General features: G+C 41.0%; 1 protein-coding gene across 6 annotated transcripts in view; it reads right to left on the reverse strand.

Annotated features, from left to right (window-relative positions):
• Positions 1-479: 479 nt before the first annotated feature.
• The window catches only part of APP (amyloid beta precursor protein), a 276,610-nt gene continuing 261,395 nt past the window's right edge, over positions 480-15,694 (reverse strand). For all 6 annotated transcript variants that reach the window (XM_033855992.2, XM_033855991.2, XM_033855990.2 and 3 more), the window contains 3 exons: positions 13,025-13,125; positions 10,121-10,267; positions 480-1,712 (listed from right to left, as the gene is read on the reverse strand). In XM_033855992.2, coding sequence (XP_033711883.1) covers positions 1,611-1,712; positions 10,121-10,267; positions 13,025-13,125 — 350 coding nt within the window. In that variant the 3' untranslated portion in view covers positions 480-1,610. The remainder of the gene's footprint in view (positions 1,713-10,120; positions 10,268-13,024; positions 13,126-15,694) is intronic.

Below are 15,694 nucleotides of genomic sequence, written 5' to 3' on the forward strand. Positions count from 1 at the left end.
GATTAGGTCATGATGGTGGAGTTCTCATGAATGGGATTAGTGCCCTTGTAAAGGAGGCTCCAGAGAGGCCCTAGTCCCTTCCACGTGAGGACACAGAAGTCTGTGACCTGGAAGAGGGCCCTCACCTGACCATGCTCGTACCCGGATCTCAGACATCCAGCCTCCAGAACTGTGAGAAACCCAGTAGCTACCCAATAGCTTATAATTTTATTATAGTAGCCTGAATGGACTAAGACAGGGACAAACTTGAGGACGAAGATATGGCAGCAAAATAGTTTGGACCAAGTAAAAACTGAATTAGGTCTATGAAGTATTTTACTAGCACTGGGAGTTGCCTGTTGGCCCCGATTTCCTGCTCAGACTTACAGCTAAGACACCACAGGTGTGGATGCCCAGCATTAGAATGTTCTTAGCAGTCTTCCGATGACTCAAGGATCAGAAGGTTGTTACCATGGAATCATTCACACCAGCACAATGGCGCTCCTCCAATAATGTATTTATTTACATGAAAACACCGTTTTATACAAATTGAAGACAAATCTCAAAGGGTTTGTCTAGGCTTGCCTTCCACATTCCCTGATTTTGTCCCTTCCACTTCCATTTTTTGTTTTTTTTTTTGGTATCATAAATAAAGTGTTCCAGACTGCGTGAAAGAAACGGAATCTACCTCTTCTTCCCCACCCAAAATTACTTTGAATATTTAACATCCATAGTCATTCTTCAAAGAAAACTCTTGCCCAGCATCATTTTATTTAATTTATTTATGTAATACAGTGTAGAAAGCTATCATGGTCATAAGCAATGATTCTGTACAATCATCCTGCAGAAAATTTTTGGGGAGAATTCTTGGTAATTGGAGACCAGCAGAGCAATCCCATCCCACCCTCCCCCACCTGTAAAAGTGCTTACAATGAACAGGGATTCTTTTATTTATCAAAGATCCGAAGATACGTGGACAAAAAAAAGTTTCAATTCTCAATGCCTAATGTGTGCACATAAAACAGGCACAAAGAAATAAACGTGTATCCTCATAATTCCTATAGAACAAATATAGCAGAAGCAGCAATCTGTACAGTAAAATGCCATTGTGGAAAAAAAATCCTCTAACGCATTTGGAATACATAAAAATGTTTAACTTTAAAATGCATAGTGATCAGGAAAAGAATACTTAGGCAAGAGAAGCAGCTAAACTCCCACGTTCACATGAAGCATCCCCCATCGATTCTTAAAGCATATTTCAAAGTAGGACTTAACTGGGTCACAAACCACAAGAATAATATACAACTGGCTAAGGGGCTATGTGATAAATAATCAGGAGGGAATCTATTCATGCACTAGTTCGATACAGCTAAATTCTTTACAGTACACAAAACCCATTAATAATGTAGTGGAGAGACCGAAATATGAAGAGAGAGAATACATTACTGATTTGTATATTAATTCAAGTTCAGGCATCTACTTGTGTTACAGCACAGCTGTCGAAAGGCGATAATGAGTAAATAATAAAACAGAAGGGTTTGTTTCTTTCCACATTATTCTCTAAATGAACACCGATGGGTTGTGAAGCAATGGTTTTGCTGTCCAACTTCAGAGGCTGCTGCGGTGGTGGTCTAGTTCTGCATCTGCTCAAAGAACTTGTAAGTTGGGTTTTCGTAGCCATTCTGCTGCATCTTGGAGAGGTGGCGCTCCTCTGGGGTCACAGCAGCGTCAACCTGCAAAGCAAGAACGAGGACAAATGCGTTAAGAAAAGCAATCTTTTAAGAGTGCACACGGAGAAGCAGTAAAAAGATAAGGTGCACTGTACTCTTTTCTTGCCAAGATTTGAGAACATCCACAGTTTTCCCTCTTTCTTCACCATTTTGACATGGAGCAGAACGCCTGTGCCCACCAGTTACGCAGATGCTCCATCTATCACTAGGTGGCGCTTAAAACCTTGACCTGCTGGCTTTGCTTGCGAAGCGCTCATTGGTTGCTTCCCCAACTGAATAGTAACTGGATACATCTAGGGCAATAAATATTTTTTTCTTCCCCTGTTGGCTCGAAAAAAGACAAAAGGCTTCCAGGAAAGACTCCCTTACTTGAAAAGTGTGGTGTTAAGCTAGAAAAAAAAGCCAACAGTATTACGGAGAGAGATTCAGCAAAGTAGAAAGGAAGACTGCTGAATATCTCCCCGAGCTCGTTTTAGTTTGTCTCCGTGTTCACTAAATTTAAGATGTTAAAGAAAGACTCTTTTAATTAAAATAATGATATAGGTATATCAAAAGATATTAAAAGACACAGAAAGAACATGCTGTTCCAGATTATTATTTTTTAACGTAACACTAAGATTCTAAAAGTATGTCATCCGAAGGTTTAAAGAGATTCCCTCTGTGATATGGTGGTTCCCCTCCAAGATCAGGCCAGCAGTTGTAAACTTGTGTTCCTCCCCTCAGTGTCACTGTTAGGCCAGAGCTACACTTATTTACTCTCTGCAGGCTGGGCCAGGTGTGTGTTGGGGTGTGTGGGGAGATGTTTAGGTTTCTACTATATTTGCTGTACCTCAAATAGTCCACAGACGAGAGGAAGCAAATACTTAACTCTTTGCTGAATAAATGAAAGCTTAGTTTTGTTATAATTGCTTTAAAACTTCTGTAAAACCAGTGGAAGATGGAGAAAATCAACACAAATTTAATCAGAGTGAAGAAGCATGCCTTCCACAGGAAAGGGTAAGATGTGCTGTCCAGAAGTTGTTTTTTCTTTCAAAGGGATGTTTTCTATTCTGTACATGATGAGATCGGGGTCCCTTCATCATTTCCAGAATGCCGCAGGCCTGTTCTCCACTGTCCAGTGCTGCAAAGTGACATCTAGCTCCTGAAGCAGCTTTTCCCCCTGAACCCGACGAAGGACAAACATCAGAGAGTGGGTGTGTTGGTGCTAGGGCACTAGGTCTAGGGGATGGAGGGCGACTGATACACCATGACTAAACCACACCGGCTAATGAATAATTTAGACCGAAAGCATGGTGCAGTCACTATGGAGTCTCCTCAGTAAACCAAACATAGAACTACCATACGACCCAGCAATTCCACTTCTGAGTATGTATCCAAAGGAAATGATATCACTATCTTGCAAAGATACCTGCACCCCAATGTTCAGTGCAGTATTATTTACAATAGCCAAGACATGGACACAAACTAAGTGCCCATTAATGGATGAATGGATCAAGAAAATGTGATACACACATGACGGAATATTATTCAGCCATAATAAAGAAGGGAATTCTGAAGTTTGCGACAAGATGGATGAACCTTGAGGGCATTATGCTAAGCAAAATAAGTCAGAGAAAAAGACAAATACTATAGGACTTCACTTATATGTGGAATCTAAAAAAACCCAAATCATAGATACAGTGAGCAGACTGGTGGTTGCAGAGTTGTTGAAATGGGTGAAGATGGTCGAAAGACACAAACTTCCAGTTATAAGTTCTGGGGGTGTTATGTAGAGCATGGTAACTATAGTCAACAATACTGCATTGTATATTTGACAGTCGTTAAGAGAACAGATCTTCAAAGTTCTCATAACAAGAAAAAAATTGTAATTATGTGAAGTGATAGTTGTTAACTAAACTTATTTGGGTAATCATTTCACAATATATACATATATCAAATTATCATGCTGCAAACTTAAAACTAATAGTGTTATATGTCAATATATCTCAATAAAGCTGGAGTAATCTGGTTCCCCCAAGGTTACTTTGTATGACTCCACCTCATGGACCAATTGACACCTTTCAGTATGGTCATGAGTTGGAATGATCATCTTGGCTAATCTCAAGGCAGCTGGAATAAAAAGACGTAAAATTCCCCTCAGAGGACATGGCTCAAATGGATGCTCACCATCGCTGGCCCTGGGGGAATAATCACTGGTGTTTTCTCATCCCTTTCTCCTCCTTTGATCTGCTCTGTTGTCAACAAATGAGGTCACCTTGCTTTAATTGGCAATTGTGTCATTAGCCACTAACTTGTAAGTTAAAACGCCATCATTAAAGGTCAGCTTCCTGGTGGGCTTCCCTGGTGGCACAGTGGTTGAGAGTCCACCTGCCGATGCGGGGGACATGGGTTCGTGCCCCGGTCTGGGAAGATCCCACATGCTGCGGAGCGGCTGGGCCCGTGAGCCATGGCCGCTGGGCCTGCGCGTCCGGAGCCTGTGCTCCGCAATGGGAGAGGCCACAACAGTGAGAGGCCCGCGTACCGCAAAAAAAAAAAAAGGTCAGCACCAATAACAAGAGATTTCATTCATTCTCCAAATCTGCTTGCAGGAAACAGCCTGTCTGCAGCCCTATGCCATTTGAATTTGGGCTTCTTTTTGCGCTGTGCCACCTCTTAACTGAGATTTCAAAGAATGTGGAGATTAAAAAACAATCTTGCCAAGGAGATCAAGCACAAAGCTGCTATGTTTCTGAGTGTAGAAGAAAACATAGCGCTGCTTGATTGTTGGAGTATTAAACTTGTATCTCCCCCTGGAGCCAACGTCAACCCTCATACTGGCTGCGTTCATCAAGGACAGGGGAACACCTGGCAACTTAATAGTTGATCTTCTCTTCAAAGGCCAAAGCCCAACTCTTTAAGAGAGCCCTGCCAGTAAATGCGAGGCTCAGAGGCTGTATGCAAGTCAGGCAGCTAACTTTCCTGTCTTTTCTTGGCCTCTTTTCTACTTGCTAATCCTCAGGACCCTTTGCCGCTGGGAGCGCAGCTGTTCGGCCAGTCCTGCAGTCAGGCGGCTTGGCCCTCAGGCCTCAGAGGGCTCAGGAGTTACAGGAGAAGGGACTGCCTTTACAACATGGCACCCAAGGAGTGTGGATTGCATCTTTTTATTCCCAACCCCTCAAGAGCTAAAAGTGAACCACAGTACTCATGTCCATGGATAAACCTACCACTGAAGGAAGGGCAGCAGGTAAGGGGGAGCCTTTCATCCCAACAAGCCTCAGCTATCTGTCACTCACTATTTCCCTGCAAACGGAGCTGGGGGAAGATGTAGCCAGTGGTGCTTATTCTGGAAGAACCCACAGAACAATGGAGTGGGGGACAGGATCCCCATCTGCTCCCCGGGGCAGGAACATGTGTCACTTGCTGAGATGAAAACCCACCCGGCACAGCACCTCTGAGCGTCCCCTCTCTGGACTTTCTGGACTTGATGGGAGTAGTGACTGATCTGAAGTCTTCATCTTTGTTAGAGACCCCGGGCCCCTGCGCTGCACCCCACCTTGGACTTCCACGGTCACTGCTGCTGACACACACTGAGAACTGAGCCCAAAGAGCCTGATTCATCTGGTCCTAATACGACCTTGAGTAGGGCTTTTGACTACTGTTTGGCTAATGCCCTCTTCCTACCCCTTTCTCCCTGAACTTGACTCTTTGGAGCTGTTTATTCCTTCACTATATCCAGAAGAATTTATAGCTCAACCATTAGACTGTAGACATACAATCTATTTGGGTCTCTCCTTAATTTCTAGATACCCCTGCCATCCCGTTTCTCGTGTAGGTACTTTAAGCTTGGAGGAGGGCCAGTGGACACTGTACTTTAATTTTATTATGTATAGTAATCAGCAGGATGTGTGTTGATGGGTGTCCCTTTATGCATGGCCCAACAACAGAATCCCGGACCCTAAGACTTTTCATTTCAGGTCATCTAGGTGGACAAAGAATGGCGGATAAGATAAACTAAACATGCAAAATAACCGGAGAGTGTAAGAACATCAGAAACACCAGGAACATGGGAAGGAAAAGCACAAGCAAAGAGAACAGCAATGACGTTTTCAAGCTAATGGTTTATCCCTTCTAGTAACCTTGCAGTATTGGTTTTCTACTCTACAGTATACATGTTCATTTTCTTAATTATATTTCCATCTCTTTATAAGTAGTTCAGTGATATTTAGTGCCTACATCAAGTAATTCTTCAGGCATGCCCTGGAACTCTCCCGCTATGCTGAGGACTTCCTCTGACCTTCCAATTTCTCCTCCTGCAGTTCACTTCCAGCCACCTGAAGATTTTGAGTCCACCTTCACTTTTTCTTACCATTGCTTCCAATTTAACCTGACCAATCTGTCTGACTGCTATAGCGGTGGCTAGGTGCCTCCACTAAAGATTGACTTTTTGCCAGGAATAAAGGACCCATAAGGACCTATTTTTATAATGTCACCAATCTGATAGCACATTCATTAGAAAGAGTCATATGCCATATCTCCATAAAAAGCTAAATAAGCAACTCTCTTCTTTAGATCATTCATGAGATGACTGGGGGCGGGGATGGGAGACTTCTGGTGTTCTAGTTATCAGATCTGTGAAAGGAAAATTTTTTCATGTCCTTCAATAAAGAGAATCTGTGCCCCCCCCCCTTCTTATTAAAGACGAGAAGTAGTGGACATACTACTCCAATATATATTTTAAAATATTCAGTGTCAACTGACATCAGTGTAGAAAAGGCCTGTCTGCTACTAAACAGAACCTGGGGTCAATGGGCTTTGCAGAACCTGATTACAGCAGGACAATGGTGGGTAATTCAGCAGGCGCTGGGATACTCAGCCACCAGAGATGGTGCACACGTTTGGGAAACAGAACAACGGAAGGCTATCTTGTCACTGCTTGAAGCACAAATGAAGCACTGTCATCTCCTTGGGAAACGGTGGCTAATGACTTACAGACTGAATCTCTGGCCCTATGACTAAGCAAGTCACTAAATCAATATTTATTGCTTAGTTTTTCCAAACAAAAACTAGCAACTGCTCATTTCCACCGGGCAACGATTCTATTAATAAAAGTACTGGGCTTGCTTTCACTTCCACACCTCTGTGATCTTCTGCAGGAATCTTTTCCTCTAAGAAGGAGCGATTTCCTGGACACCAAGGCTTTTGTCGTGATTTCTCCTTCATGCACGGATGGCGTGAAGTGTGACTGTATTCTGTTCTGACAGACTTAGACCCATCCATCTGGGAATACCCATTTACTCATTTTTGTTCTTAGTGAAATAAGGTTACTCATTAACGAAATAGGTTAACCAGAGCTGGCAATAAACTTATTTCCACGTCCTTGAGGGTGACAACCTGCTAAGACAGGCAGAGAAATGTGTGTGGGAGGATCACTTCGTTCGGCGTAGATTCTGAGAGCAATCATGTTGAAACCCCCCAGCACCCTGCATCACCCAGACCACGTGAGGCACCCTAGGTGTCTAGGCTGGGTTGCAGCTCTCTGTGTCCAAGTGCAAAACCACCACAGCTAGACTATCACCTTCCTAAGGGCAGGGATGACGACGAGCACTTTAGATGAAGTTAGCCTGAAGTTCCTCAAGCTCCGTGTTGAACACTGGCCCAACACGGAGTTTGAGAAAGGGTTACCTAAGGAATGGAGAGAAAGGAAGGCCTTTCCAGGGAAAAAGGGATGGTTTCCCGGCTCTCGACAACATCGTTACAAAAGAAACACAAAAGGAGGTGGGGCAGTCACTCTAGAGGTTCCTAGTTGCTCTCAAGTAGCTAACAAAATAAATACCAAGAGAAGGGCTGATCGACTGCCTTCCCTACAAGGATGCCTTCTGGTTTAAAAATTAATTATTTTTTTTTCAGAACTCATGTTAAAGCATCAACTGCTCTAATATTCCAAAACCAAGGAGACTTTTCTTGCTAACTAACCAAAAGAAACTTTTAACCTAGGCAGCTGTAAGAAGGCTTAAAAGGCAACCAGTGAGAGACTAGTGAGCTTGGAGACAAGGAGATACCATTTTCTACTCCCTAAGGTTTGCTTAGACAACAAAGAGGCAGGAGTGGTAATACTATATATACATCAGTGATTCTCAAAACTGACCGCATGTCTGATTCAGCTGTGAACATTTTCTACACTCAGATTTCCAGCCTCTTATTTAGAAATTCTGTTTTCCTAGGTCTGGGGTGGGACCTGGGGAATGTGTCCTTTGAAATCAGTACCCGGTAAGTCTCATGCAGAATCATGGCAATCACGGCAAAGAGCCCCTGAGATGCCTTGTTTTACCGCCCAGCATCACTGGCCTCTGTTATGGGCGGAACTGTGTCCTCCCCAAATTCTGATGCTAAAAACCTGATCCTTAATACCTCACAATATAACTGTATTTGGAGGGTCTTTAAAGGTGGAATTAAGGTTAAGTGAGGTCATTAGTGTGGACCTTATGCACACTAATCCTTATGCACACGAATCCTTGTCCTTACAAGAAGAGGAGATTAGGATACAGACCTGCACAGGGGAAGGTGATGTAAAGGCACAGGGAGGCCACCTATGAGCCCAGGAGAGAGGCCTCAGGAATTGTGAGGAAATACATTTCTGTTGTTTAAGCCACGCTGTGGCTTTGCTATGGCAGCCTGAGCAAACCAGTATACGCTCTTTGTCCTTTGGCACCAAAGACGGGCACTTTGATAAAAAGGAAGCCACCGCTTGGGTAGATTCATCAGTTCAAGGCCATTAAAATGTATGATTATATTAAAAAAATTTAAATGGGCTTTTGAATTATTCAAGTATGAAAACAGGTTGTTTTTTTTTTGCTCAAACATGCAATTAAAATGAAAAAAAATTGTTTTGAGTAGAAATGAGATTACTGATGCTAATAATGCTACTAATAATACATCTTATACTGTTTCAAAGGACAGAAGCTCAGAAATACTACTATGAAGAGCAGCGCCCCACACTTCATGACGTCGTCATCGTCTATTTATGTGCTCACCCTCCTATCTGTCAATCATTCAGTTCTTATACATCTTGCCACCTATTTCCTGAATTCATTCATTTCACTGTCCTTTAGCACATCTACACCAGGATGGACATGGAAAACAAGACTCAAAACCAATTTCCATCAGCAGCTCCTGTAAACAAGGAGTCTGGATGTTCCAAGTGCTGAACTAAATGAGGTTTCTGGCTTTGCCACAAACTTAATTTATTTAAACTGTTCCTGCCCTCCTATAATCAAGAATGGTTTGGAGCACATTTCCTTGGGGTTAGTGAGAAGTTTAACTCACTGGAAATATCTGAACTTTGCTCTGATGGAAAAAGCAATGGACAGCATGTGGGGAAATCTGTACTGTGAACTTGGCTCTATGGAATTTGACATTGAAAGGACATGTCTTCTGTCTGGGTCTGTTTTCTCATCTAGAAAATGAGAAGATCAATTAATTGATTATTGAGATCTTTTCAGCTCTAAAAATTCTAAACTTCTCAAGATGTATTAATTCACTTTCCCTAACAGTTTCCTAAAAAATACATATACTGTGAGGTTCCTCCCCTAAACCCTGCATTTTAAATGCATATGAAGAACTTATTTGCACATTTAATTTTATTTTAAAATATTTTGTATCATGGGTTTAAGGCATCATATTTGAATCCCGCAGCTTACTCTATTTTGTTGGTGTAATTTGCTACCTCTGTGCTGTACATACTCTTGTTTCTCACAGGTTGGGGTGTTTGGACAGTCTCAAGTAGATGTAATTGTCACTTCGTGGGTCTTCTCTCCACCTCCAGTGCCACTGCACTAACACCTTGAAACTAAGATATTTCAGGTGGATGTGCAGGGTGACAGGTTAAAGGTCTTGAACAACCTTGTATATTTCACTCAGCCTTTTGGTATAATGTGATTTTCTGTGAGACTTTAAAGGTAAGACTCTTTACTGAAAATTATTTACTATTACCTGGCTTGAGTTAGAAATGAAATTATTTAAGATAAAAAAATCCAGGAATAAGCGTGCTTAAAATTTTTTTTTTTTTAAAAGCAGGCTTCCACTTCCTTTTTTTCATTTGTGACTTCTGCTGTTATTTTTTCTTTTAAATGTCTGTAATCACAATATCTGTAATCACAATATCCATAAGCCAGGCATTACCATTAGTATTATTTTGATATTTCAATACAAATTATAAGAAGTTGAGATAGCAGCATATATCCCCAATGTCTCGATCACAGTAGTTATAAGTTGGAATGAATAAAAACCAGAAGCAAGAAAATAGCTGCAACTTGAGCAGCAATATGGATTGTTTGTTCAAAGAGATACTTGGATGATTCTTCGTCTAACACCCAGCAAGATTTTCTTCATAGTCTTTAACTCCCACCTGCAAACATGCAGCCACGTTTACCTACCTCCACCACACCATGATGGATGGACGTGTACTGTTTCTTCTTTAGCATCACCAGGGTGATGACAATCACTGTTGCTATGACAACACCGCCCACCATGAGTCCAATGATTGCACCTTTGTTTGAACCCACATCTTCTGCAAAGAACACCTGGAAAACAAATGCAAGAGAAAGGATTGTAATTGTGGGAGATATCTGGATGAGGTATGTGAAAAGTTTCAGTATATTCGGTATATATTTTATGCCATAAGTTTGAGTTGTTGGTCACTCAATTATTTGGTGCGTACTTGAAAAAAAAACCCACATTCTACTTACTAAGAATGACATCTGTAGTCTAGAGAATGATGTACAACATGTGGCTTCCCCAGTTTTAGGAAGTCCACTTCGCTCCATCCCCCACATGTCTCTAGAAAGGCAAAACAGAAGCCTGCAGGGACCTGAAACCCTTTGACAGATGGAACATTCTGTAAGAGGGGGACGGCAGCTCTCGGATCTATCAAACACTGGAAAGGCACGGATCGTGATTATGAAAGGAGGTCAGTATTTTCCCAGTCACAGCAGGTTTAAATTGGGAGACCTGACGCATGACCACTATGCCTTAGGTGCTTTTCCAAACTATAGATGCCCTCATTTCCTTAGAGGGACATTTTAAATACATAGGAACAAGCATTCTGAAACAAAGGCATTAAACAGAAGAAAAAAGGCATCTTGTTACCTACTTTCAGCCACAATAATTCAGCAAGACACTAATTAACCTTGAGAAGCATAATGCTTAAAAGGCACTTATTTCAAAGAGAAGAAGTAGTAGGCAACAAGATAGGAATTTTAATAGCCACACATTAACACATGCTTTCTTACTATGTTGTCCCTGGCAACTCAACTAAAAATGTTTTTTATTCTTGATGTTTATTTGTGTTAAACATGAAAAGAATTTAGAGAATACTGTAAAGAAGAAATTTATTCAGTGATAAATTTATTACACTACATTCCTTCATACTGTTTATAAATGCAAGTCATTATTTTTTCAACTTTACTTGAATGGAATTATAAAAACACACTGCAACTTTTATCATTTTTTATGTAAGGAGATGATCTTACGACAGATCATCTGGCCCAACTACTACTGAACATATACCACATTTGCTATGTAAATTAATAAAAACAGCTCCCTAAATAATTCTTTTAGTATAATCTCAAGACAGTAAAATGACTGACTGTCATGGCTAGAACTAACATCCTAGCAGTCTGAAAAGGCAACATGAAGTACAGCAAATAAAGCGAATTTCTAAGAGTTTTACTTATGGTATATCTGCAACAAAATTAGAAACTGTTCATAATTATGCCCCTTTCTAAACAAATATGCTCACTCAACATATTTATAAAAAGCAAATCATTAATTAGCTAACGATAAAAGTATGAGGTAATCAGAAATGAATGCAAGTCTGGACATCTTCCTATGTCTTTAAGAAAATACTGTAATTCTGTAACATTCATTGCACTAATTATAGTACATTATTTCATCAACTAGTTCAGTAGAGGGAGCTGATCCTCTCAATTGCTGCTTCTGCCATTAGTCACGGTCATATTACAGGAGTTAGTGTAATTGCGGAGATGGGCTTTTATGACACAGGCACCAGAAAACGCAAATCCACACATTAATCTTTAGCTCTCTGCCCCACCAGCTCCCAAATCCTCAACAGATTCCACAAGTTGTTATTAACCTCTTCAGCAGCAGCCAGATCAAGAGTGCCCCTGATTCTATAATAACTGACACTGGATTAACTTGCCAACGAAAACCGCACTTCAAAAAGTTCACTGTGCTTTTATCAAAAAGATTATGGGAGTTAAAATGCAAATCTGAATCTCAAGTCAATTTTGAACTTGCCTCAATTGTTTAGAGTGAAAAGAGGCATACACTATACTTTATAGGGGTTTCTGTTGGAGTTTAATACTTGGATTTGCAAATTTTATTTATGAATAGTGGAAAGACAGTTTCTCCTTGAAAGGGAAAAACACATGTATACACACACACAAACAAAAACAAAGTAAGTGCCTGAGAGAGTCCTTCTCAAGTATTATTACTGATTTCAGAATTTGATTACCACTTTTGTTCAATACTGAATGTGCAACAAAATTGTCTTCTTTATTAGTTTAAGCCACTTACTGGGCTTATTTACTCTTAAGATGGGAGGTCCCCTAGCATAATGCAGGATTGATTTATCTGAAGCTTTCGGTAAAGGTTTTTATGTAACCTAAAGGGAGATGGGTGCCTTTTGATTTACTCCAATTCTAACATTTGGGGGGAAAAAGGGTAATTTTGTCTGAAAAGGAAGCCACAGTCTTTCTTGCCCAAGCCTTCTGCTGAACACACTGCTGGGAACATAATGCAGTCTGGCTCACCTACCCCTCTACCTACCTCCAGGGAGTCCCAACCATCCCACTCCCGAGGAAAAATTTAAAATGTGGGGAGGGGACAGAAAGGAGGGGTGAGAGAGAGGCGACGAAGCCCAGGGGAAGAGTTTACAAATGTGAAATTAAGCCAGCGGCCGTGAAGCTGTTCTGTGAACCCAAGCAGTGTTTACACGTGTTTTATCTGAGATTTCCATCCTTCACACAAGCCTATTATACACCTGATTTCCTAGAAAACAGACAGGAAGTTTATTAAAATGGCTGCTAGAATACAAAGTAATTCCACTTTAAGCCCAACGTGGGCTCAGCTGCTTTCTAGACCTAAAGAACTACTATACAAAGAGCCTCTTTTTCTTTTCTTCACGTTTTCATGATGATCCTATAGGCAAGTGTTTTATTTTCATTTTAATCTTTTCCTTAACTGGATTTCTGACCCAAGAGGAACGAAAGTCATTTGACAAGACAGAGTGGCCTGAAGAGGTAGATTATGTCACGTACCAATTTTTGATGATGAACTTCATATCCTGAATCATGTCGGAACTCTGCATCCATCTTCACTTCCGAAATCTCTTCCGTCTTGATATTTGTCAACCCCGAACCTGCATGATACCATAAGCATTATACCATAATCAAAATACGCAGGCCAGTCCATTTGTTTTATCTATAAACAATAACATTACAACACAAAGCCTACCAGAAACTTCTTTCTAGGCCTGAAGTTAGAGGAAAATGGATTAATGACTTTCTTCCAGAAAATGACACCCTATATTTAAATCCTTAACCACTACCTATTTTAAACAAAAATAAATTAAAGATTAAAGAAATTTGCACTTCAGGCTTCTATTGCCTTTAAACACATGCTATAATTTTTTTTTTTTTTTTTAATGGGGAAAAAGACAGAAGTTAAATGCTAGTTGGGAGGCTGGAAAGGATTTGCTCCTAGAATATACTCGCTTGCTTTAGGTGCTTATTGTTTAGCCTATTATATGTCTTTTTCCACGTGCTCTCATTCCTTCAGAAAAAATAATAAAAGGCTTTAAAAATGAGCATTAACTACCTGGCAGAACAAAACTGCTACTTTAGGACTTTGTTCCAATTACAAATAAATTATGTTCATGCATCTATGCAGTGAAGCACTGTAAAAATCATATCATTTATTTAGTTAAGTGATTTAGTTATAGATACATAATGTAAATGGTTCATCTGCTGAATAAAGAACTGCAGTACATAATGTCTGAAAAATGCTTCTGTGGGACTAACAATTTCTAACATGCTAACTCTTCTTTCTCTATATATTGCTATATGATTCTTACACTAATTGTTATAATGAATTTAATTTTTCAGATAGTAATTTGAAGCTTAAAATCAAAACGCAAAGTAATTTTTAAAACAAAAGGTGAAATTACAAAGTATAAATATCGTTTCCACGTTGCAGCATTTAAATATCAAAAGTCAGAATTTTAGGATGAGAATGGCTTCTAAAATCATCTCTTCTCTGGTGTTCCCACCCAGGGGTAAACTCTCAGCTCTACTTAAACAGAGAAGAACTATCAGTTTGCCTCTATTTTTGGACAGCTTTGTCTACTAGAATGGCCTTTCTTACATTAAGCCAAAATCAGTTTCCTTATAACTTCCACTCTGTTCAACATAGAGCAAGCCTAAATCCCCCTTCTGCACTGTAGCCTTGAACAGATCAGATACCCAAGGAGAGGCATCATGTTCCTGCTGATTCTTCTCTTACTTGGGCTACATGTTACCAAGTTCCTTCAGCTCCCATGGGACCTGATTTCCTGCTTTTGGTCTATCAACTCTTACATCTTGTCTACAAGGTGCTGTGAACCTTGTTACACATCTTGCTGAAATTGAAAAGCAATGTCCACAGCGTATGACGTGCCAGTCTAACAGCACAGTCTACACAAAGAGAAAAGAGGATAATTTTACAAGATCCAGGGAACCCACGCTGGTTGTGACATATCACTGATTCTTGGTCAACTATTCAGAAAGCTTCCATTTAATAACCTATTTGAAAATGGACCCAAGATCAATGTCAGTCTCCACCTGGCATGTAGATTGTGATGCTGTCTTCTCTCCCTTCGGCTTGTCACAACTACATTTTCTTATCCCTATCTTCTAAGTCCACAAAGATCAGGGAGAGGGGTTCTAAGATCTTGCCCTCAAGTTCTCCCAGCCCATGATTTATAAGAACTTGGACTTGAGTAGAGAAGTGTGGTAGTTTAAAAATATACCCACAAATTTGTGGATGCTCCTCCCAGCAAGAGGTGGGATTGGGCTTCCCCGGTGGCACAGTGGTTGAGTCCGCCTACCGATGCAGGGGACACGGGTTTGTGCCCCGGTCTGGGAAGATCCCACATGCTGCGGAGCGGCTGGGCCCGTGAGCCATGGCCGCTGAGCCTGCACATCCGGAGCCTGTGCTCTGCAATGGGAGAGGCCACAGCAGTGAGAGGCCCGTGTACCACAAAAAAAAAAAAAAAAAAAAAAAAGAGGTGGGATTTAATTCCCTTTTCCTCAGGTGTAGACCTGATATAGTGACTTGCTTCTACTGTTAGAATATGGCAAAAGTGATGGGGTATGACTTCTGAGACTGGGTCATACAAGGCAGCTTCCTTTGTGTTCTCTCTCTTGGATCACTTAGTCTGGGGAAAGCCAGCGCCCATGTTGTGAGGACACTCAAAAGTTCACATGGTGAGGTACTGAGGTCTCCTGCCAACAGCCATGTGAGTGCGCCATCTTGGAAGAAGACCCACCAGCCCTAGCCAAACTTCAAGCCCTCAGATGATTGCAGCTGTGGCAGATGTCTTGACTGCAACCTCCTGAGAGACCCTGAGCCTGAAGCACCCAGCTAAACCATGTTTGAAATCCTTGAAATTCATTATAAGAAGGTAAAGGTTTGTTTTTAAGTTGCTAAGTTATGGGGTTATTTATTGCATAGTAATAGATAACTATTACAAAGGGCTAGTGCCTTGTTTTCTCATCTTCACCTGTCTTGGACTTGCCTTTCCTTTAACAAAAGACCATCCTGTTTAATATACACATGAAAGACAGAAGCACAATCAAAGCGGGACAGTTTCCCATTCTCTCTCATCTTTTAACTGGTCCACTCACTGACTGTCCCGATTCCTAACCCCATCCCAAGAGCTGTAGGGCTCT

The sequence above is a fragment of the Tursiops truncatus genome, chromosome 4, assembly GCF_011762595.2.
Source record: "Tursiops truncatus isolate mTurTru1 chromosome 4, mTurTru1.mat.Y, whole genome shotgun sequence".
Lineage (NCBI taxonomy): Eukaryota > Metazoa > Chordata > Mammalia > Artiodactyla > Delphinidae > Tursiops > Tursiops truncatus.